Here is a 22,560-nt window from a genome sequence, read left to right on the forward strand (position 1 = left end):
TTTACATGACTTATGTTAATATGGCCAATAGTGTTAACATCTCCTGCCACTAATAGTTAGGGTGGGGATGTATAGTAATTGATCTTCCTGGGAGTGCTGTAATGTAAAAACAATTCAGGCTGTTTGAAGTATATTTTACAAGTGTGCATTGGGCCTTTGGGATGTTATACTGAAAAACCCAATTGTACAGTTACCATGGGAACCCAATTAGAATAGATTGCTTGAGTTTTTTTCAGTCTTTCATCTTGACCAAAAATCTAATGTACTTTAAATGTTTTCATATGGAATTTTATTCATATACTGGCTTGATATAATAGCTGTTTTTAAATTTTAGTACTGATACCAGAGACTATTATGTTCTGCAGATCCTGAGGACTTGTCTTTCAAGGAGACTCTTCCTTTAGCGTTTAAAAGTTGATGAACTGGGAAAGATACTTTTTATAAATCTAAGAGTTCTTACCGTAGTGCTGCCATCCCATGTACTTTTCAGGCTGCAGTCCTGTGAAAGTATCTTAAAACCCAAGGACTTCTCTTCTAGACTATCAACAAAATATGGTTGAAATTTTTCATGGACTTTAAGGATCTGATTTTTGATGTAACCTCTGACTTTTCTTTAAATTTTTGGTCTATTGACATATTCAAAGGTTTGGAATGCTCACGGGGTGGGTCTGGGATGTGTTAGCTTCCTGCACCATGCACCATCCCATCTCCTGCTGTGCAGGAGCTCCCTGGCAGCGCCTGAAGGCATCTGTGTATCTTCCAGGTGTTTCAGGAGCATCCCACTGTCTGGCTGCTCGTCGGTGGGGCTTCACCCTCAGCCCAGCTCTCATGTGGGAACAGAAGTTCTGGGGATCTTGGACACATCTTGATTGAAAGGCCAAGGGGAGCTGAGGCAGGAGCTGTGATCCCACAGCTCAGATCTGAGGCAGGAGCTCAACAGGAGATGGGCTTCATTGGTCCTGGTCAGGCAGCTCTGGGCTAGTGACAATAGGGACAAATTACTATTCCCCCCCCCCCACTTCTGCTTGTTAATCAATCCCTAGAGTTTATCCTACTCTCTGCAAACACAGGAGGAAATTTTCCATTTTGGTGGAGGGGTTGCTGACGATAAGGTTTCAGTCTTCTAAGATGAGTCCAGTGATTCTGGTGTCTCAGTTCCTGGAACGTGATCCAGAATGAGGTACCATGATTGAATTTAATCAGTGGCAATTCCTATGTCATTAAGAAGAGATATTGGGTTCTGACCTTCAAAATCAACCTAGGGGAACCCTTCAACTCAATGTGAAAAGAAGTTAAGTCATGCATATATTGGCCTCTTACAACAAGACAGTCTCTGCAAGGTTGAGATGCATTTTGGAGCAATGTTTTGGACTTTCCTTGCCCTCTGACTCACAGCGGTGGTCTTGTACAATCTTGCCTTTCTAGCTGCAGGTCATCTTCTAACCGCTATGGCTTGGGCACTACTGGCTTTGCCCAAGTTATCTGCCGTCAGAGGAAAGCTGCTCTGGACTAGCAGATGGTTTGAGCTCAACCTAGGGCAGAAACAGGTCATGAACACTAATCAATCTCCATCTCTCCTCAGGCACTGTGCAGCCTTTTGGTTAATTTGTCCTTCTCGGCCGCTAACCTCACCAAGGTCTCGTGGTCCACAGTGTTTCACCGTTTGGGGGATTTACCAGCAGGGAGCGACCAACTGTGGTGCTGGTGAGATGCTAGCTAGTCCCTTTGTAAGAATCCTTTTTCTTAAAGCTGGAACCCATTTCCTATTCTCCTCAAAGTCTAATCTCCTCAAAGCCGGGCTTAGTTTCTCTACCAGGCCTTGCATCCCTGGTGAGCTGTATGTGCTGACGCTCAAAGTCAGTTTGTATTCTCTGGTTCAGGAGGTCAAAAATACCATTTGGGAAGACCTTGACAAACACAGATGGGCATAAATTTCCTACACTGAGGAGAAGCTGGGTATCTTTCCTCATGCTTTGTAGAGACTGTTGCTTTGAGGAAGCGTCAAGGGGAATTGCCTAAAGCTATTGAAGAAAATTTTGGTGACTGATCTGGATTTACTCTTGAGCATTGTGTGGATTGCACTTAAAAGTATGTGAGCATCCTTATGGCAGTGCTGCAGAGAGTTTTAGATAAACATTAATGCATCGTGTGGAACCTGGCTAGCAATTAAACTGCTGTCATCACCACAAGTTAGATGCTATTTAAAGCAACTTGAAATTTAACTTGATTTTGGCATTTGACACCGTGTCTTGCATAAACAGGGAGAGAGGCTGTGTTTCAAGTAAATAAAACCTGAAAATGTATTACGAAAAAGGATGTTTCCTGAGCAGTTTTGTCCCAGAGCTGTCTGCTGGGCTCTGAGCTCCTTCAGTCAGGATGAATGTTTGTTGTCTGGCTGTCCTGAGGGAGCGGCCCTTCACCCACCCATCAGCAGCTGCTCTCTTGGAATTTCTTTCCCAATGGGAAGGTGGGGAGCAAGTAGACCTCACCAGAACCCAAAGCAGGTGGGAGGAGATGGGAAGAGGGGCATAACTAACTGTTAAATGGTTAATTATTTAACATGTGGTACAAGTGAAGCAAAAGCACATAGGTGTCCTGGTCCTTCATACAAATGTGTCCTGACTTTAGTTGTATTCAGGCTGCAAAAGGCGGAGGTGTTTCGGAGGAAGGCTTTGGGTTTCCCTTGTGTGGTGGATGAGCCTGCCTTGGGTTACCTGCCCCTGTAGGAGCAGCGTTTTGGTGGGGGCTGATTCTTCTTTGCCAGGCAGGATGGAGGGGCTGGGGGTGTGCTGCCATCCTGGTGACACGGAGGGGGCCGGGCTGCTGTCTTGTCACACCGTCCTCTGCCCTCTCGGCAGCTGCTCTGCGCCTGGGCCTCCTGGCAAAGGCAGATGCACACTCCAGGGTATCCCTGTGTAACGCTGGCTTAATGCTGTGCGCTTCCACCCTGGCCTTCTCTTTGGGCTTTGGCCCAGCTTTGAAGCGAGCTGGTGGATAAATCTGCTTTTCGAGGCAAATATTCCAGCTTTACCCTTCAGAAAAATCTGAAAAAGCAGTGTTACTACGCACCTTGAAAGTCAAAGCTCTGACATGACAATAGAAATAAATTGGTATTTTATTTTTAGCTCCATCACAGATATTTTAAGTAATGTTATATTAGATTGCTCATCTGCCCGACTTACGTTTAAAAATGGAGTGAGTGATCTCTGCAATGCCTACCTTGCAAGGATATGATTGTAGTACCCTTAAAATACTAATTATTCAGGATCTTCATTTTAAACTGTTTAATTAAGATATAATACTAAATATTACTGTTTTCTTGCAAGTAGTTTGGAAGTAGCTATAAGTTCTGTTATTCAGGATCTTAGTTTTAAACTCTTAAAATAATTCAAATGTAATATTAATATTAAATATTACTGTTTCCTTGTAAGTAGTTTGGAAGTGACTGTAAGTTCTGTCACGGCCTTGGACTTCAAGACTTGATGTGTTTGAGAGGACTTGGAAAGCCTCAGATGTTCGTATCACTACTTTTAAGAGATTTATTATTTCTTAAGCAGATACAGTTATCCTCTCCTGTGAGTAGTGTTCCCTGACTTAAGTGGAAGAGTTCCCATTGATGTTGGCTGTGAGTCAGGACTCTGAGGCAGAGCTTTGTCAGATAGTCTCCCTGATTTTCAAAAATGTAATGTTTATAGCACATCTTTGCAAAGATACAGTGATCTTAGCTAAATAGCACTGAAAAGAAAATCAGAGGGGAGAGAACTGAGTGCCAAGGAAATAGCAATCATCCTTTATTTCAAAGGGGAGGGCAAAGAGGAACCTGTTGTATTTTTTGTTAATGCTGTGTAAATAATGATACTGTTGAAGATTAGAGGTAGAATCATTCAAGTTAACGTTTCTTAGGTACTTTCTTAGTGTTTTGCCATCTGTATTTTTAAACCCAGAATATAACTAAGTCACTCGCTTTCATGCCTCAAAATGCGTTATTTCCTAAATCACAAAGGGCTATTTATTTTACTAAGTAACTCAGGAGCGTGCTACTGCCTGTACAGATATTTCTTGAGTTAATACTATATCTTTTAAGGCATTCTTATTCAAAAGATCAGAGCTGTGTAGTGCTTGTTATGGAAGAAGTCTTCAATGTGCCATCTGTTGATTTTTTTGTTTGACTCGTAACAAGCAGATGAACTAATGAACATTCAAATTCCTGGTTGCTTGTAAAAAAAAAAAATCAAACTCCCTTTTGAAATCGTATATACTGAAACTTAGAGCCCATCTAAAAAAACGATATTCAGTTGGTTATAAAGAAAATGACACTATTGACATACACTGTTCTTCCTGGGGAATTCAAATTAAATCTCAATCTAACAGAATTTTTTGCCTTACAGGTGGAGACATTTCATCTACCATGGCATCAAGGCTTGTTCCAAATGTAAGTTTCTAGTAAAATATCCTTGCATTTAGGTGTACATTGAAAGTCCAGGATTACAAAAGAGTTCATGTAACATAGTTTGTTTTTTTCCCCGGTGTCCAGCAGTCAGTATTAAGAATCCAGTTGACAAGATTGATGCTGCATTGTAAATCTCTGTAGCTCTGTCATGGTTGGTAACAGGCATCAGTGGACCCTTCCCCATCAGGTATCCATCTGCCACAGAGCATGAACTAACAAGACAGTGCTACATTTTCAGTTATAAGTTAGCTGTTTGCTTCCATTTCCTAATAAATACCTCATTTATTGAAAAACAGGCTTGATTTTGAGGCTTGATGCTTCAGTGAGGTAAGTGTAGGGCAGTAACTTTATAGTCAAATAAGAAAACATGGTGGTTTATCAAGAAATACAGAACAATTTACCTTCCTGAAAGAAAGACATCAACACATTTTTAGTCAATAACCGTATTCTTCAAATAATTAAAATGAACTTTGAAGATACGAATAAATTTTTTTTTTTCCTGTGGAATAACTATTTTTGTAGCATTAGTAATGCTCCTCTAGGAAAATATTTCTAGTACAATCAAACTTGCATATCTAACTATTCCTGCTGGCAACTTCTATCACTGTTAAAAATGTCTTAATAGTGTCATGTCTTGTGGTTTTAATCTGTTTTATGTAATGTAATGCGGCTTAGAAAAGTAATATTTTGGCATATTCGGTGTGTTCTGCCCCTTTATGGAAGATTTCCTTTCTCTTTTCCACAATTTTTTTTTTTTTAAATGGAATGCTTGAGGAAGAAATTCAGGAAAATAAATTCTTGCCTCACTTTTTTCTATTAAACAATCAGCTGTTTAGTTATCTTTATGTATCTTCCAGTTGCAAACATCTTTTAGCAGGTACCTGAAATAATGGCAGAGAAATATTTGATTACCTTCTGCACAACTGAGCGTGGTAGGAAGAATCACCGTTTCCCTCTCAAAGCTAGGTGTGATATAGCTGGCAAGCGACATGAAACTAATAATTTATTATCTAACCTTTTCATTTCTCCCACTCTCACTTCTAGTTGAAAGGTGCAGCATTAGCTGTTAGGGGAGTTTTCCCTGTTTGATATGTGGAAAAGCAGAAGATTTGAGGTAAAACACGTGAACTCTGGCAGCCCCATCTGCCGTGGGGAGCAGGGTCTGCTGGGGGCTGTGCAGACACAGCCCCCGCTCCTCAGCTCTCTGGTCCTGTTTCCCCCCATTCTGGATGCATATTAAATATGTATGTAATGTAGCTTGTATTTCTTTAGTGATATTTATAGTGTGCGATTAGCTTACAGTTTTGCTTTGAGCACAACCACGCGTTGGTGTGACACACAATATATGTTTGGCATATGGTTTTTGCAGAAATCAATTATCACTGATGTAATGTGCTGAACAGTTTTTAAGCAGGTTGCTGAAAAATGGTTTCTGAAAGCAGCCAGACGTGGGCATTTTCCACAATCGCTGTATCTGTCTCCCACTCGATCCCTGATTCTGCTGCGGTGACCAAAGATGTATGTTGGGTTTGTGTGGAAGAAGCTGAAATGTGGCCGTGGTTCTGTGCATGAGCATACATCAGGAAGGGCTCTGTATGCAGGAGATGCAGGGGTTTGTGGTGTTCTTATGACAATGTGGCAGTTTCTCTCTTTCATGAGAAATGTCATTCGAAGTGTAATTCTGTTCCTCTCTGGATTTCTTTTAGTTATTAAATTTAAACTCAGTAAATGGATTCTTGTACTAAGTGTGATGCTTTACTCTCTGTTAATACAGTGAAACGCTTGTCCATGCTGTCCTGAATCAAACCGAGATTGATAACGATAGGAAAATCCAGATATGTATGCCAAGACTTTAATCTCATATTTTTGTACGAGTCTTCTTGGCACCTGTCTTTTGTGTGTATTTATTTTCCTGTAGATCTATTTGTATTTTTAGTGGATTCTTAATACACAGTTTGCTGCCTCATTTGTTTAAAGCTGTCCTACTCACTTTAAAAATTTCAATGAAATTCTTTCCTTGAACACAATTCAGATTCCTGACTCTCCTTCAGTTTAAGGAGCACTATTAATGGTTTTCTTCATATTGCTTAGATTTATTTTGTTATTACTCTCTAGCTCCTACTCTTCAGGTATAGCTATTTTGGTATTATAAAGAATGATGGATTATACAGGAAAGTTTCTTTTGAAGCACTCCTGATATTGTGCAATGCACTTGGGGGTCAGCTACACTTGACTGATGCATGATTTATCCGATGTCCCTGCCACTTTCTGAGATAAAGCTGCTATTTTATCAAAAATGCCAGCAAGTGTGATTTAGAATTTATACACCTCCCTTTTCAAATAATTGTTCTGATTACTTTCTGGCACGGCAATAAAATGATAAAGGTAATTGCACACAAATGTGAGATAGCACCAAAATACAATAAAATTAACCTGAATTAGCTTGACTTGTCGATGAGAAGTATTTATGAAATGCATTTTTGCAATAAGGGAGACTGATATTATAGCTGGAAGGTGAGTTATTGCCTTAATGTAATACTGTTTGAAATTTAAAAAAGAGACTGTTACAGTTGAGGGTGATTGTGCCTTTGAAATTAAGTTGAAGTGATTCTTATAATTGGCAGCAATAATGCATTGTGAAGGTAATATCTTTTATTGTGTTATGCCTAGTTGCATTATCTTTTATTTAGCTGGTCCTGACTTCAGCTCTGCAGAGAACACAAGAAGGAGCACATCAAGAATTTTGTGGATTTAGGTGATAAAAATTTGAAATGTTACCTAATATTAAAGTCATTCTTCTGCTAGATTTTTTCATTTTTAGCCCATTTTCAGTTCCCCTGAACCTGATACAAGTCTCATTTGATTAAAATTTCATCTCTTTTCCTTGTATTAGAGCAGTTGCCATATTTACATACACAGCTGAACCCTGTAACAGTTGTGCACTGCAGTCTTGCTGTATGTATGTCTGCATGCATATACATTTTATATTTCTCAGTGCTTCACAGTATGACCTCCTCTTTTTAAAAAGTGTATACACACTTCTACAGCAAGCACGTCAGTGATAATTAAGGAGTAGATCTTAAAATGTTGACTAATGCCTTGAGTTTATTTTTTGAAGCATTGAACGTATCTGGAAAATCCAGACAACTGCGTGATGACTTTCTTTTCCTTTGCATGACACTTGTTAAAACTGAAACCAGTAACAACTAGATATTAGTTCCGAGGACCTTCTAATTCTCAGAGACAACATTCTTCATCTTTGATTCTTTAACATGATATTTGTTTCTTTGTTTGGCAACTAATTCCTCAATTATGCGTTCGTGTTTTATTCCATGTGATTGCGTGTTAAAGCACTGAACAGCTGATCAAAGTATAGTGCTGCTTTGTAGTGCATTGCACAGTGCTTCTGGTTGAATCTTCTGACATGTGATTTCCAGCCTAAAAACAAGGGGTGAGGCAGCTTAATCCCTTTGTAAGAATGACAGCAGGCTTCCACATCCCATGGTCACTACACCAAGCAATGTGACTTACAGGGTGGTGGTTGTTGGGATTTACAAGGACCTCCTGACAGCAAGGAATGTCCACAATTCTGCCTTTTGTCTTTGCTATTAGTGGCCTAATTTGAGTATTACAGAAATATCTGGCCCTGTCCTGTCTATTTTTTTGCCTGTTGTTGGCACTCCATTTCTTATCCAGTTCTGCTCTAATTCATTATATTATCTCTAGGCAGCCCACGATTTCAAATAAGACACCCTGAAGTAACTAAGTGTCTCTAAGCTTAAGTCAGGCTGTTTCACTTCCTTTTTTTTTTTTTTTTATTTCTGGGCACCAAGATGCATCGTCGGGGTGACATGACCCGATCTTGCAACCTTGATGCCAACCCACCACAGTCACTAATTTGTACAGCTTATTAACACCACACTTTCTAATGGCATTTTACTTGTATGCTGCGTGTAAATGTTTGACTTATTTCAAAATGTTCCTCTTCGCTTCATGCTAATGATATTAAATGATGATACAAATATTCTACTGTATATATGGTTTAAAGAGCTGTGTGGCCACAGCCGTGGCTGCTATACTTGCATAGCATTTAAGTTTCTGATAAAAGTAATAGCTGGGAGAAGATGCAGAGTGTGTTTATTTGTTTTTGGAGAGGTTTGAGAGGAACTAGTACATCTGAATTCCTGTTTAAACAGCCCACTAAGGTCTTGTGTTTAGGTATCTGCTGACACTGTCTCAAATCAAAGCTTGGCATGCGGGCAGTAGATGAAGTAGAAAACCACATTTCTGGAATGCAATAGTCATAACCTACTTGCCTCTTCCAAAGGAAAAAAAATATATTTTATTACACTTAAAATATCCTTTAAGTAAAATAAAGAAGTCTGGGATAGCCCTTGTAAGTACACGGGGAATTTGCCATTGGACAGACCAGGATTCCTCCTGTCTGCCAAAGCACCAGTCTGAAGATGTAGCCAAAGAGCCAGAGGCTACCACTGCTTGGAAATACACTTTCATAGCTTGGCATTTCAGGGTCTTTTGATTGCCATCCAAAGAGCATTAGTAGTATAATACGATGGGACAACAGAAACTTGCTTTTGTTGTCTTTGATTGTTTAATAAAGAATTATGTGTCTGCTCTTGTTGAATACTTTTAAAAGCCATCGAAAGCAAACGTTGCTCTCGTGCATCCCCCGGTTTGTCGGGGGGGCTTGTGTGAACTGGGCCTTTCGGCAAACGAAGGTGGGGACTGATCTTTAGTGGCTGCTCTGCCCGTGTATGTTTGTATATGTTCAAAATACACAGTTTAATTTTGTACCTTCATGGTTTTTTATGGGCTTATTTCTTTGGAAGGTAAAGAAATTGTTGTATCACCCCAAACTAACCCTGGATTTACTTACAGTGTGTCTGACATTTTCTTCCAAACCTCCCCTAGCCAGGAAATGAGTAGGTTTTGTTTTTATACCCTCTGAAGTTACAGGTTTGGCTTAACCAAGGTTAGATTTACTTAGAGAAGCATTGGAGATCTTGCTGCTGGATATTTCAGTAGAGCTTTTGTTTAAAAGCCTTATCTGGATTACAGTCCTGTTCTTCAGCTGTGGAGGTGTTTATTACTCTTGCAGCAAGGGCTAAAATATATGGACCTGATATATGGTGCTTTATTCTGGCAAGCTGAGAGTTTTCTTTGGATGCCACAGGAAGAAGAAATACACACAGTATAGACAGTTACTGTGGGATGTGTAAGGGAAAAAAGTGGCTTATGTCCAGATGGGAGGTCATCTAGTTCACAAGAACCTGATGCACTGTATAAAGGAGTTGTATTTTGTAACATCAAAGGTAATTTTAAATGTTATTTTTTTATTAGCAGATTATATTGACAGAATTAAATCTGATTAGCTACTATGATGGTGGTTTTGTTTCAAGACTTTTTTACTGAATTTAAGCAATGAACGCAACACCTTTTTTCTTCCTCAAAATTTAATGTTTGCCTTAATTCAAAACTGGGGGGCACTCAGCTTTCCTTGGACTAACAGGTTTCCATGTGGTTGAAGGCTGTTTTGTGTGATGTTCAAGTGTAATGACACAGGAAATGTGCATTATCTTGTTCAGAAGGTATTTTTTTCATTAAATAATGAGTGATGTTGGTAGGACTGCCATGGGAGTGTGGATTGCGGAGGGCAGCAGCAGCCTTCTCTTGTTCTGTTAGACGAGGAGAAGCCCTGCCCTGGGTTCCAGGACAACTTTCTCACAGCTTCAGCAGTCCAGATGAAGATGTCAAACCTGCAGGGACCTGTTTGGATCGGGACATCCTTATAGCTTTAGAGTTCTCTCCATTATGTTTAGCTCAATCTTTGGACTTTTTTTTCAGGAGAAGGAAATGGCTTTTAGAAAAGTTGATACTTTAGCTGTGAAAGAAATCTAACATTTCATAATAAGGAAAAAGACTAAGAATTAAATATTTCTCACTCTGTATAATTTTTATTCCAGTCTATTAAACTATTTCTGGGCATGAAACGTCTGTCTTCCTCTTTCCTTCTTTACTCCCCACACTGAAATTACTTGTAGTACATAAATTCTTTTTTCTGTTGAAACAGTAGCAGCCACTGTTTGTTTGGAAGGTGAAAAGATGGATGATTAATCAAGATATTAACAGGAGCAAGTTTGCTTTGGGACTTGCGTTTTGATCACATGTTGATTGTGTGGATCTTGTGCTTATTCCCAGTCCTTAAAATTTTTCTCTGCTTTAAAACAGTGTAAGAAATGTCTTTCTCATCTCAGACTAGCTGCATCAGGTTGGAAAATTACCCTCCACACTGAAGTATATGTGCACAAATGCATTACCTTTACTATTAATATCTTTTCGCATATTCTTAACGTACAATGGATTGTTTCCTTTTAAATAAACATGCAGAAACCAGTAAAACAAATACAGGAAGTTTTAAGCTATTAGGGCGATGTTGAGAGAACTATAATTCAATGAAAACCTTGGATGAGTGGACCACTGGCATGCGTAGGCTCGGCAGCAGCTGTGCCAAAGAGGGGGCCGTGGTCAGCCTCGTTACTCGTCTCGGCAGTCCCAGGCGGGGTGGCGGAACCTTTCTGCAATTAAAACGTTTTGCAAACAGCATTAGGGCTTGTGTTTCTAAACGGCGATTTCATGCAGTTGTCTTTACGATGGTAACAGGAGGTGTTAATGACTGGATTTTTTTTTTTTTTCTTCAGCTGCCTCGGTACGGAGCAGCAATAGCTGTTTCCAAAACCCCGGGTAGGGGTCTGGCTGCAGTGGCAGCCCTTCCTTGCCCTGGTTGCAGCGCTCGCTGCTGCTGCTGCTGTATTACACGGCTGAAACACTGACCTTTACTCTTCAGAATAGTCAGGACGTTAGTAACGGGCTACTCTTCTCTGTCCTCCTGACCTTGCTGCTGTGGAGTTGATGGACAAAGCTAACTTCTTTCTTCTCATGGTCCCTGATTGGTTTTGCCTCAACAAGTCCCGGTGATGTGATTTGATAAAGGTTTTTGTTATGAGAAGGATGTAAACTTACTGGATTGGGAAGAACAACTCTAGCAAGATGACTGAAATGAAGTAACAAATTGCCAAACCAGTCCAGGTACCTGTGAAGTATTCCCCTTAAATTTAAATCCAATATTTCAAGCTTTCATTGAATTTTAATTCAAAACTCAAATCAATAACAAGCAGGTTTGAGAACACTGTGATACTCAAAAGAAGGACACTTAAAGAGTTCAGAACTGGTATTTCTTTCCTGTAATTAGGATGAAGAAGCAACTTCCCTGGCATTTATTGATCATCCTTTCAAACTCAAATTCCCAGTACCGCTTTTTGGCAAGTCGCTGATATTATATGGCATCATAGAAAGAGGGCAGGTGCTTGAGAATTATAGCTTATAGGCAGCCTTCCTGATGCAAATATATCAAAATCAAAGTGATGAGTCTTTAGGATGTATTTATGAAGAATAGGAAGTAAATGAACTAGTTGGTACTTGGTCACACCTTTAGAGGGATGGACTAGCATCAGCACTCTCCAAGTGAAACTACCCTCAAACTGTGTTGGTCTTACGGAATAAATAAGTCCAGAAATTCAGCTTTTACAGCTAAAGAGCACTATGATTTGTGCTTCTAACAGGTAGAGCTCTATTTGGGACCCTTTCAGACAATAGGCACTGACAATTTTTAGTTTTTGAAGCCAGTATGCAGTTCTGTCCTAGCCCAACATTGGAGCAAGGTTGCACGAGAAACCCTGTATGGCATCTGGGTGGGTTCTTTATTTTTAAATAACAGTAACTGTCATGGTGTGAGAGAATTTTTGAATGTGCAGCAGTGGCTAGTCTAGAAATGGTAGAAATAGGACCATTTCTGGCTTTGAGAAATGACAAGTGAAATAGGGGAAAAAGAATTGTAATGCAGTTTCACCCTGTTGGTTGTATTTACATTATCGGGTAGCTCAGCAATTAACCCTTTTTGTTAATCTGAAAGGATCAAGAGACCCATTTCTTGGAGGCAACTGTGACATCTTACTGATTAATGCACTTGGACTCTACTGGTTTAAAAAAATAAAATTGCAGTATGTGTGAGGACACATTAGGTTTAGCAGTTGAATATGTTATTTTTGCCTCGATTCTCAGAAATATTCAAGTGAAAAAAAATCGCGAGGACTTCCATTTGAAGTTTAGCCACATGCTACAGCCTAATGGAAATACCCTGTTAAATCAGATGCAGGTGGTGGCAGAGGGGATTATCATTAATATTTTGATATGGCGTGGTGGGTTTCTATTGTTGCTAAAGCAGAGTGAAGGAAATAGAAAAACCTGCAGAGGGAGATCCATCAGAGATAGAGCTCTGGCTCCTTCCTGATGGGGAGGATTCCTGTGCTCAATCATACTGAAGGGAAAACGTCAGAAAAGGTGACATCTTCGGTATCTTTGGCCACAGCCTTCAGACACAACTTGTTTTAAGACAGTTTCCCATATCCTGAGGGCTTGTGGTGGGTGCAAACACATCACGGGCAGTACTGCTGCGTTTTTCCAGTGGAAATCTGCAACTCTGGGGTTTTAACACTGTACATGTGTGCGGTGAGCTCTTTAAGATGAGGACCCAGGAGAAGTTGGAAAGCGATGTTCCTGAAGATATTTTGCGTTCTTTCTCCCCTTTAGTTCGGTATCTGTGATTTGGGGCACGGGGCTGAAGCAGAGGAAATGCTGTGAGGTTTGCTCTCTTGACTTGTCTTCTGGAAAATGCAAACCTCTGGGGAGAACACGAAGAATGGAAACAATTTGCTGTGGATTCTTTTGAACCTTGTTGATCCTTGAGATTTCTCTGCAGGTTTTTTTTTTTATTTATCCATTCCCCATTATGGATATGAATTGGATTCTAGGATCTCAGACCGAACTACAGTGGAATTTTTAAGGGGTTTGGGAGCGGTAGAACGTAGAAAATAATTTTTAATTATTTACTGTAATGTGAAAGCCCGTTAATGCAAATTTAAATAAAATCTGTATTTAATCAAATGGGAGGGGTGTTTTAGTACTGAAAACCTTGGCTGCAGCAAGGCTGTTAAACTGAATTACAGTGGAAAGCATAAGAGGTTAAGATCCTTATATGCAAGTCATCAAGCTAATGCTGGCTTTTGGGTTCATGGCACCTCGTTTAGGAGATGAAACTCGCTGCTGTTTTGCATCGTTAGCATCTGAACCCTAGGAAAGCAATTTGAGCGGCACATCTCTGTTTCCTAGTGGTGTTCAGTGGAGTTGATGTGTAATTTAGGGGACCTTCGCCCTTCGGAGGAGCATGGTGCCACCGAGGCACGTGCTGTTGCAAAGTCATGGGAGCACGCCTGGAAAATAAGGCTCCTCTGTACAGGACATTAACTCATAAATCATGCTAATATTCTTACTGATAAATCTTCCACTGTGAAAACCTTTTGATACTTGTCTGTTATTAATGACAAAAAGGACTTAATTCCTTTGGCTAACAACAGCCTTCCAATTTTCTAGAGAGCGTTTAGCAGTCTAGCGAGATACAGGCTTACATACACTGCACTGACGTTTTTATTTCTGTGGCAAGACTCCAGAGGATGGAGGAGAAGTTTCCTCTCCAAAAGTCCTGTTTTTTCTACCTAATAAATTCCAAAATTACGAGAGATATTGACACAGATTTGTAGGTATTACTGTGGAAAGGGAGAGTGAAGGTGGAGTTTGTGCAGTACCTGATCAAAATTCCTTGAATGATTCATTTAGATAAGCTGGAGAAAAAAGGCAGAAGGCAGTTTATTTGGATTTATTAGGTTTTTGCTTTAATCTGCCATTCATTTCTAGTTCTCACAGCTTCAACAAGGGCATATGGGGAAGATGGTGTTGAGCAAACTGTGCCTGTATTGGAAGGATGTGGGCAGAGGAGCAGGTTTTCAGTGTCCACCAGTCTCCAGTAAATGATGTCTAGGCATTTGGTAATTTCAGCCGACAAAGTTTAAAGGCCGTTTATTTGCACCTGAAAACTGCTGCAGTTTAAATCGTGAATAAAATTTCTCTTTATTTTCAAATAGCAGTGCTTGCAGGAGCGTGTGGTTACCTCAATCTCCTCCGGCTCATCTCAGTAGCTGTAGGTAAATAGTGCAAAGGCACATTAGTATCTGGAGGGAGGATTGTAGGTTGGTACGGTGACCTTCATCGTTGAGGCTCCCAGCCCAATCACATATGTATGTGGCTGTGTGTCATGTGGTTTCATTCTTTTATGAAAATAAACCTTCTAAATATTGCTGCCCAATGCGTATGATAAACAAGACTGAAAATACTAGTTGTACTCACTCAAGGTTTTCATCTATAAAGCTTAGTTCAACTTGGTGTGAACTCAGAGGATTATTTATAGTTTTCTGTTACTTGCTGCATCCTGTGTTTTGTTATAATGAAAAAGCTGTCCTCTTACCACTAAGTTGTTACATTCATGGAGTACATGGTATGAGGTTCAGTGCATTTAGTTTAGGGCTGTCACACAAATAAAAATGAAGAATGTATACCGGTTTTCCACATCTGTAAACTCTTATGTCGCTTTTTTACTAAGACTTCTGCAGTGAGGTGCTGCTCCAAAAACAAGTTCACTCATGTCCTCCCCTTGAGGAGGGAGAAGGAACAAAGAAAAAGTTGGGTGAAAGGGAGAGTTTCTTTGTAACACCAGCAAACATTTGATTATTTAGCAAAAAGCTGATTTGGATTACAGGCAAAGTAAACCTCAAGCAACCTGCAGTTCTTCAAGCGCAGCGCACTGCGCAGAACTTGTGAGCTATTTGCTCTGCTTGCTGCGTGTCTAACTGAGGAACTGCGGAAGTGCTTCCCAAAATTCAGAGGGTTAAGTTTACTTTTGCCCTGGTGGGCAAAACTGTCTGCTTGATTTTATTTTTTTTCTCCTCTCTTCACAGTAATTATATTACTCGCAGATGTGACTTCATTACATAGCATTTAATAATGGGATTTAAGAATAATTCCTCTTATTTTGAAAATAATTATTGTACAGCTGCAAGCAGCGGTCGGCTGTAAGTTGTCATACACAGATTTTCCTGTTTCCTAATGCACCCCCAGTCTGTCATCGTGCTCTTCAATCAACTTCCCACCTTCTTCAGCACTTCTGCGTTTCATCTGCTACTTCATCGGGCTGTCAGCGTCGTCCCCCTTGCTGTAGGCAGACGTAGGTGGGGTGGACTGCAGGGTGCCTTGGGGTAGACTATAGACGTGGGGAAATACTGGGGAAAATAAGTTTGCACGGTTGTCTGTGGAGACTGTTGGTTCTGAATATTGAAGCAACAAGTGAATTTTTCAGGTGTAAGGCAAACTGCGAGCTGTACAGTCCGAGTGACTAAAAACCAAGAAATCTGGTTGGTCTCTCAGTGTAACCAGGATGTATGTTTGACCCAGTTAGCTTGTGCTGCCTTACAATTGCTTGAGTTTCTTTGTTCTGTTGACTTTTTTTGTCCAGTTTCACTTGAATTTAGCTCTTTGGAGCAAAGGCTTTTTTGTCCTGGTAGTGATATCAGTGTCTGGGTGACTGCAGTGGACATACTTGTGGTCTTCTGTCCTGTTTCTCTCCTAATGATTGTACAAACCAAATTGTAAATACAACTCAAAACATCTACTGAGTCAGACTGTTGGGGCTTTTTAGCCAAGATGAATTTGACAAGTATGTTATTGTTGGTCTTGTACAATATTGAGAAATTCTTGGCATCTGTTTCCAACTACATCCTATCAGTAATCGTAAAACCAGACTAGTAACAATGGGAATAAAAAAATGTTTATTTTACCGAGGAATGATTGATTTTTTTTCATATATTTTTCCATCAGACGTTCTATTTGTGTTCAGCGGTTATTTGCATAACATTGCTGCTCTAAACCAGTGAATATACTTTGTTGTCACAGTAATCCTTCTGAAATCAGTCAAAACACGCTGGATGTTAGCTGATAAACCAGCCATGAAACTGCTATGACTTGAGATTTTTATGAAGGTCACTGTTCTGCTAGTTAACATGTTTTTTGAGACTTTGATTTAGATGCTGACCTCTTAGGATGGATCATTTAAGTTGTGAGTTTTGAAAGTAAAAGCCATAGTTGAAGAAACTTGAAATATAATGTTTTCTTGCTTTTTTTAAAAATTACTTTTGAAAACTACTCAATATCTTGAGATGAGTGTTCCTTGGTGAAAATGCATGCAATAAAGAGGAATTTGTTTTCCTGAACAGGTGAATTCCAAACAGGAAGAATCTCAGTGCAAGGAGAAACACGCGGTTCTGCTTAGCCCCGTGGGAAAACTCCAGATATCTGGGTGTGAAATGGGCTTACATGAAATAAAACTCCCAAAAATGAGCGTGCTGCCGAGTGGGTAAGTTCATGTCCTCTTGATCCTATGTTTATGTACGTGGTAGAGGCAAGGGATTGCCCAGAGGGTCTAAGACACAAGTACACGTGCTTGTTTTTACTAGCCATGCTGGGAACCCAGCCCTTGCTCCTGTGAGAGGCAAAAGCAGCCTCAAGTACCTTTAAGGAGTGGCAGCTCCAAAATGCATTTCTTCCCCTGCTGCATCAATAATATCAGCAAAGAAATGTTCAAAACTAGAAGTATTTTTAACGCAGGTTTTGAAAGTACATCCTACCCTCTAGTTTTGGACACACATGCAAAGCTGTCACTGAGGATTAAGACCTCCTTGCATACTTTGCAGACCTGTATTTCGATATATATGTTCCAACAGGCAGAACCAGCACTGAATAATTGTTTTAATTACTGCATACTACTTGTGAGAGCTTTCGTTGGTTTTCCATAGCTGTAATATCTGGAGTTCAGAACAGATGATACACATGGCAGTGGAGGCGGTCTCAAATATAGGACTGATTGAGGAGGCATTGGTACATTTTACTGTTGCTTCTAAGTGCTGTTTAATCTGCTGAAGTACATCTGTCCTGTTCAGAACTTTGGTCTGTGGTTTTTTCTTATTTGTGAGGAAATGCTCGGGGCTGCTTTTAGAAGGAACACTGAATTCTTTCAAAATTACTAGATGCCAAAGTTCTTTGCTAAATTCCTCTGCCAAAAAGAAAGTTACTAATACTACTTATTTAAGGCGGGTCTTTCCAACTGTTTTTGGTAATAAAATTGCAGCCTTTACCACAGTCCGTTACAGCAGAGCTTTTTCTGACAAGACTCAAACAGGTTTGGCTTCCTTCTCTCCACGTTGTCCTTTTCTCCCATGCTTTTTGCTTCAGAAATTCTCCACTGATTTGTGGGGTTTCCCCTTTTCTGTTATTGTATTATCCTTGTAATCTAAGTGTGTGTAAAATTAATCAGGAATATGAAGCATAGTGTGTATTCTGGTTGAAATATTCTTTGCCTCTAATATGAAAATCCTCAAGCTTCTGGATTTGACAGTTTTGCCAACTCCAGTGATATGGAAATAAGTACTTCAGTTTCTTTATATGCTGATTGCAGTATTGGATTTCTACTGATGAGGAATGGAAATAAAGTGGTGTTTAGGGTAAGGCCGAAGCTTGCCTTTGCTGCGAAGCAGCATCTGCCTGAAGAACAGCTAAGCAGATGAGGACTCTTCACCCTTGAGAAGAGGAAACGTCAATGTGTGGAAGAATAGTAGGAAAAAGGTTAAGGGGCTCTCAAAGGTGATGAATACAAGAAATTGTGTGGTGTTCTTTATAATGCTAGACATAAAGTGAATTGCTTGAAAACAAAAGCTGAAGACAAAAAAAAAAACCAGTTGTGATGTTTGGGTGCTAAAAAATACAGGCTCATAGTGAAAAGGCAGATTATTGGAAGAAAATAATTACAGGCTCTTAATTCATAAAGACCAAGAAGGTGGATGGGGAGGTGTTATACTGGGTGTGTTTGTGTAGCTCTCCTGGAGAAGTAAGAGCAGAGGTCTGTGTCTGACTTCTGTCTTTAATGATGAGGTTGCCTTGCTTGCCTTCTCTTTTTGAACAAAACTTTTTGGGACAGTAAATATCCTCAGAGCAAGTGGTGGTGGGGAGGCAGGGTAGAGAAATGGATCTTTCAGGCACACAGACCTTTTCCCAGGAAATTACTCATGTGTCCCCAAAAGCTCCAAGTACTTTGTGACTCACCTCTGCCTGCACAAATGGAAGATGCTGCTACTCAGACCCTGCAGGTCACTCCCCTCCTTGCTGCAGGGCAAAGCCTGTCCTGTGTGTAAGGGCAGCTCATTTCGGGGGGGGGGGGGGGGGGGGGCTGCTGTCTGCTCGTGTAACTTGTCCGGGTTGGCTGGTTGAAGAAGGATCTCACGGTCTCATTCTTCAGGCAGACATCAGGCAGTCTAGATCCTTCTCATGATTCTTTCATTTTTATCTGATCTTGGTCTTTCAGTTTCTCAGCGGTGAGCTGACTTAGTTTCCCAGCCTCACAGAAGTGTTGAGGCTTTACTGGCATCTTGATAACACTTAACTGAGCAGACTGAATGATTTATATGCAAAAATTGTTATATTATAGGTGGAATATTTCTCGAGTGTTTCAGAAGTTAATGGTAAGCAGAATATTCTTACAATTACTTTAGGAATTCAAATCTGAAAAAGAGGTGGAAGGTGGTACTTGCTTTTGTCTTTACTGATGATAAAGTTCTAAAAATTTTAAAGCCATCTGTAAATGTTTGTGCTGAAGTATAACATTTAATCTCTCCTACTCATTGCTAGTGAATAGTTGTTAAATCTGGCCTCATTGTTTTCGACAGAATAAAATAAAAACAAAACAGTGCCCAGTGCTTCTCCTAACTGGCTAATAAACACTATGGTAAGAACATTGGGTAGGAAAAAAAAACCATAAGAAACATAAAAATTGATTTTAATGGACCCCTGTCAGAGAGAACCATAATGAGCGCAAGTCTAGTAATAAATATTGGTATTCTGCTCCACGGTGCTTGGGACTTTTCGTGTAGAATTGCATGTAACAATCAATATAGATTTTAGGGTTTTTTAACAACAAAAATAAGTAAACCTTTGAAATATATAAATACTTAAGACTTGCAATCATCAGACAAACCTGCTAGTTGTAGAAAAAATCTGATAAGAGTGCCTGGTTAATGGCATAATCGGTTTGTGGAGATCTTGCTCTATTTTACAGCTTGTAAAATGCTGTGCAATTAATCACCTGAGATTACAACCTATTCTGTGATGGCTCTCCTTAAAACTTAAGAACACAGACTATAATGCAGACTAAAAGGAGAAGCAACAAAGTAAAATCTAGTTTTCAGTATGCTTGAAAGAAATTGATCTATTAATGAGATGAAACTAATTGTAATAACCTAAGGTTATTCTGCTCCTTGTGAAGCTGGCAGAGTTTGAAAGTCAAGACACGTCACAGTGTAATGGTTTCTGTTTGGAGAGGAAATTTATTCAAGCTTTTTAAATGTGTGTGTGTATATATACATAAAATAAAATTTCATGTGTATGAATGAGGAATTTCTGCTAAATCTGTGAAAATTTTAATTTGCTGAATGCTAACTAAAATTGTTTTGCAATCTAAGTGCAGTGCTAACAATTGGCTAAAACTAACTTGAAATCACCTATTTCTGTTTTAGTGTTTAAATTGCAGATTGACTTGTTCATCATTCAAGTTGATGGTGTCAATTAATAAAGTGCTGTAGATAGAGCCAGAATAGATGACATCAGTGTCAGAATAGCTGTGGAATAATCAAATTCTTTGTGTTTGATACCTGTATGCTGTGCAACAGAGGCTGCGATAGCTTTAACCTACATACAACATCATCAGGAGGTGAATCTGGAGATCTGTGTATTCATTATAGGGCTGTTTCTGAAACAGGTTGAATGGCTTCACGATTGTAAAGTGGGGCAAAAAGTATACCGAAGGTGAAGCTTGATTTCATAAATTTGTCTCTTTCTGAGAACTTCAGCCTCACAGTTCATATTTTCAAAAAAAGAACTAAAAATATACATAACCTGTATATATATATATTCAGTACTATATCAGCCATTGTAGTTTTTCTTTTGGTGTACACAAATGGAACTTTCTTGATAAAACTAATGCTTCTCTTTCCTCCAGTGTCCTACCTGCAATATTACAAGTTTGTTCACGTCCAGAAGAAAAACTCACTTTTTTTTTTTTACTGTTATTGTACTTTTAACTGTCTTTAGCAGCTTCAGAATGAGTTTTCTTTGTTATTCCGCTGTCAGCTGTGGTGTTCCCACACTGGGATGACTGTTTTGAGAAGCCCTGTCTTACTCCTGAGCTGGAGGGGTAAATTATCGCTTGGCAAGTCAGGGGTCACGCTTATGCCTTCTGTTAACAGTAACAGAAGCCATACTCATATTTTCCTGCGCTGAATATTTCCAGCAGAAGATACTTTGGAAACATGGGATGTTGGCTTGGCAGTTGGGATGGCAGCAGGGAACAGTTTTTCCCTGTGTTGCAAACATCCAAATTCTTTCAGGAATTCCCTCTTCCCTCAGGAAAATCACCCGGGGGTTCCCGCTCCCTGCGGCACATGTAGCTGGCAGATGGGCTAATGCAGTGAAATACGGTGGCAACTGGAGGATTTTCATAAAAGAAAGGGCAGTAGCATAACATGCCTTGAGGTAAACTGAAACAGCTTCCAGTGGGTGGTTGGGAAATCCTGTCCTGCTGGGTGCGGGGTCACGAGCAGTGTGACTTATTACTGTGTACTGATGAGCGTGAGCGTGGAATGAAAGTTAAATTTGGCTTCCGATTAGTGGGTGCAGATTCCAGACAATGCTAATGCTGACATCCACTGTGGGACTTGAGGATGCCACCGTCAGAAGTTGTTGAGTTTTTTGACTTAAAGCGTAGCTGAGCTGGCTGTGGTCCGTCGCTGCCATCCTTGGGTGGGCCCAGCACTGGGGCAGGATGGGGGTGATTTGGGGACAGCCACCCCCTCGCCGCTGGGCTCCTGCTCCCCTGGCCCAAGGACTGCCAGGGCACACGGCCGGCTCCAGCTCGATGGAGGAACCTGAGCTCCCAGCTGCAGCACATGCAGGTGGTCTGCTCCTCCTCCATAGAGTCAGAACGAGGTGTTGGTATGGATGTGAACTTGAATTTGAGAGACTTCAGAGGAGTTTCTGGCATTTCAGGCATGTTTCTGAGAACTGAGGTTGGGCAGGTTGATTTGCTTTACCATGGCTTGAATGGTCAAAATGTGCATTTTCCTGGTGGTGTAGGAATACCCCAGACTTCCCTTTATGCTATTTTCAGAAGAGAGATTTTTTTGGAAGCAGCGTGATCCCATCTGCCTTCTGTATTTCTTGCGATTTGCTTTATAGTGTTTCATTTCCCTACATCTTACTGAGAGAGATCAAAGAAGGATGAACAAGGAGCTGGTTTGGCCATGCTTGTATTATTAATCTGCCTAAACCTTTTAAGGGTGAATCTCCAGTTCAAGAAGTTCACCAGAGTTTCAGTCCACCTCTATCAGCCAGTCTAACATTATCACAAACTCTCCAGAACCTCAGTTTGAACAGGTTTCCAGCTATTAGAGACTCAAAGAAAATCTCAAGTGTGTGAAAACGCAGCGGATGCAGTGGTGTACGGGAGTCTGATAAGAGCCTAGAACAATAACTCGGAGAGGTGTGAACCACTCTGTTCATCTCTGAGGTGTTTAATCATAGCCAGTGATGATGGTTTAAATGTCAACTTTGCTAACTGTTTCATTCCTCATACTGTAAAATTTACTGTGAGTGATATCTCACTTTGATGCCACAAGTGGGAGGCATTTGGGAGAGTGCCACTCCTCCTGTTTTTCCAATAAGCATCAGCCAAGGCTAAGGAACTTAACAGAGCTCAGAGACATGCTAAAACCTGACCGAAGGAGGTAGGTATGCGACTGCTCTGCACAGTGGCTTGGAATAGATTTCACTTGTACTGTGAACATCTGATGTGACTTATGTGAATAGAGGGGTATTGGCAATGCAGCTTGGAAGATGTCACTCTCCCCTATTCAGTTCTTCCTTAAAATTATTGTGTAACAGCTGAGATTTTCTAATTAAAATGGTGTAGGATAAAACCTGAATGGGACAAAGTATATATTTGCAGTAAAATTAATGGTGTTGGGATGATGTCTAAATGTAGGGTT

At 40.2% G+C, this 22,560-nt stretch overlaps 1 protein-coding gene across 2 annotated transcripts in view; it reads left to right on the plus strand.

Moving 5' to 3' along the window:
- The window catches only part of MGMT (O-6-methylguanine-DNA methyltransferase), a 172,006-nt gene that overhangs the window by 6,024 nt on the left and 143,422 nt on the right, over positions 1–22,560 (plus strand). For both annotated transcript variants that reach the window (XR_012624053.1, XM_074831546.1), the window contains exons 2-4: positions 1,583–1,704; positions 4,389–4,432; positions 16,687–16,826. Coding sequence is in view for 1 of the 2 variants with exons in the window: in XM_074831546.1 (XP_074687647.1) it covers positions 1,583–1,704; positions 4,389–4,432; positions 16,687–16,826 (306 nt within the window). In the remaining variant the exon portion in view is untranslated. The remainder of the gene's footprint in view (positions 1–1,582; positions 1,705–4,388; positions 4,433–16,686; positions 16,827–22,560) is intronic.

This window comes from Strix aluco, chromosome 7 (assembly GCF_031877795.1).
Source record: "Strix aluco isolate bStrAlu1 chromosome 7, bStrAlu1.hap1, whole genome shotgun sequence".
Taxonomy (NCBI): Eukaryota; Metazoa; Chordata; class Aves; order Strigiformes; family Strigidae; genus Strix; species Strix aluco.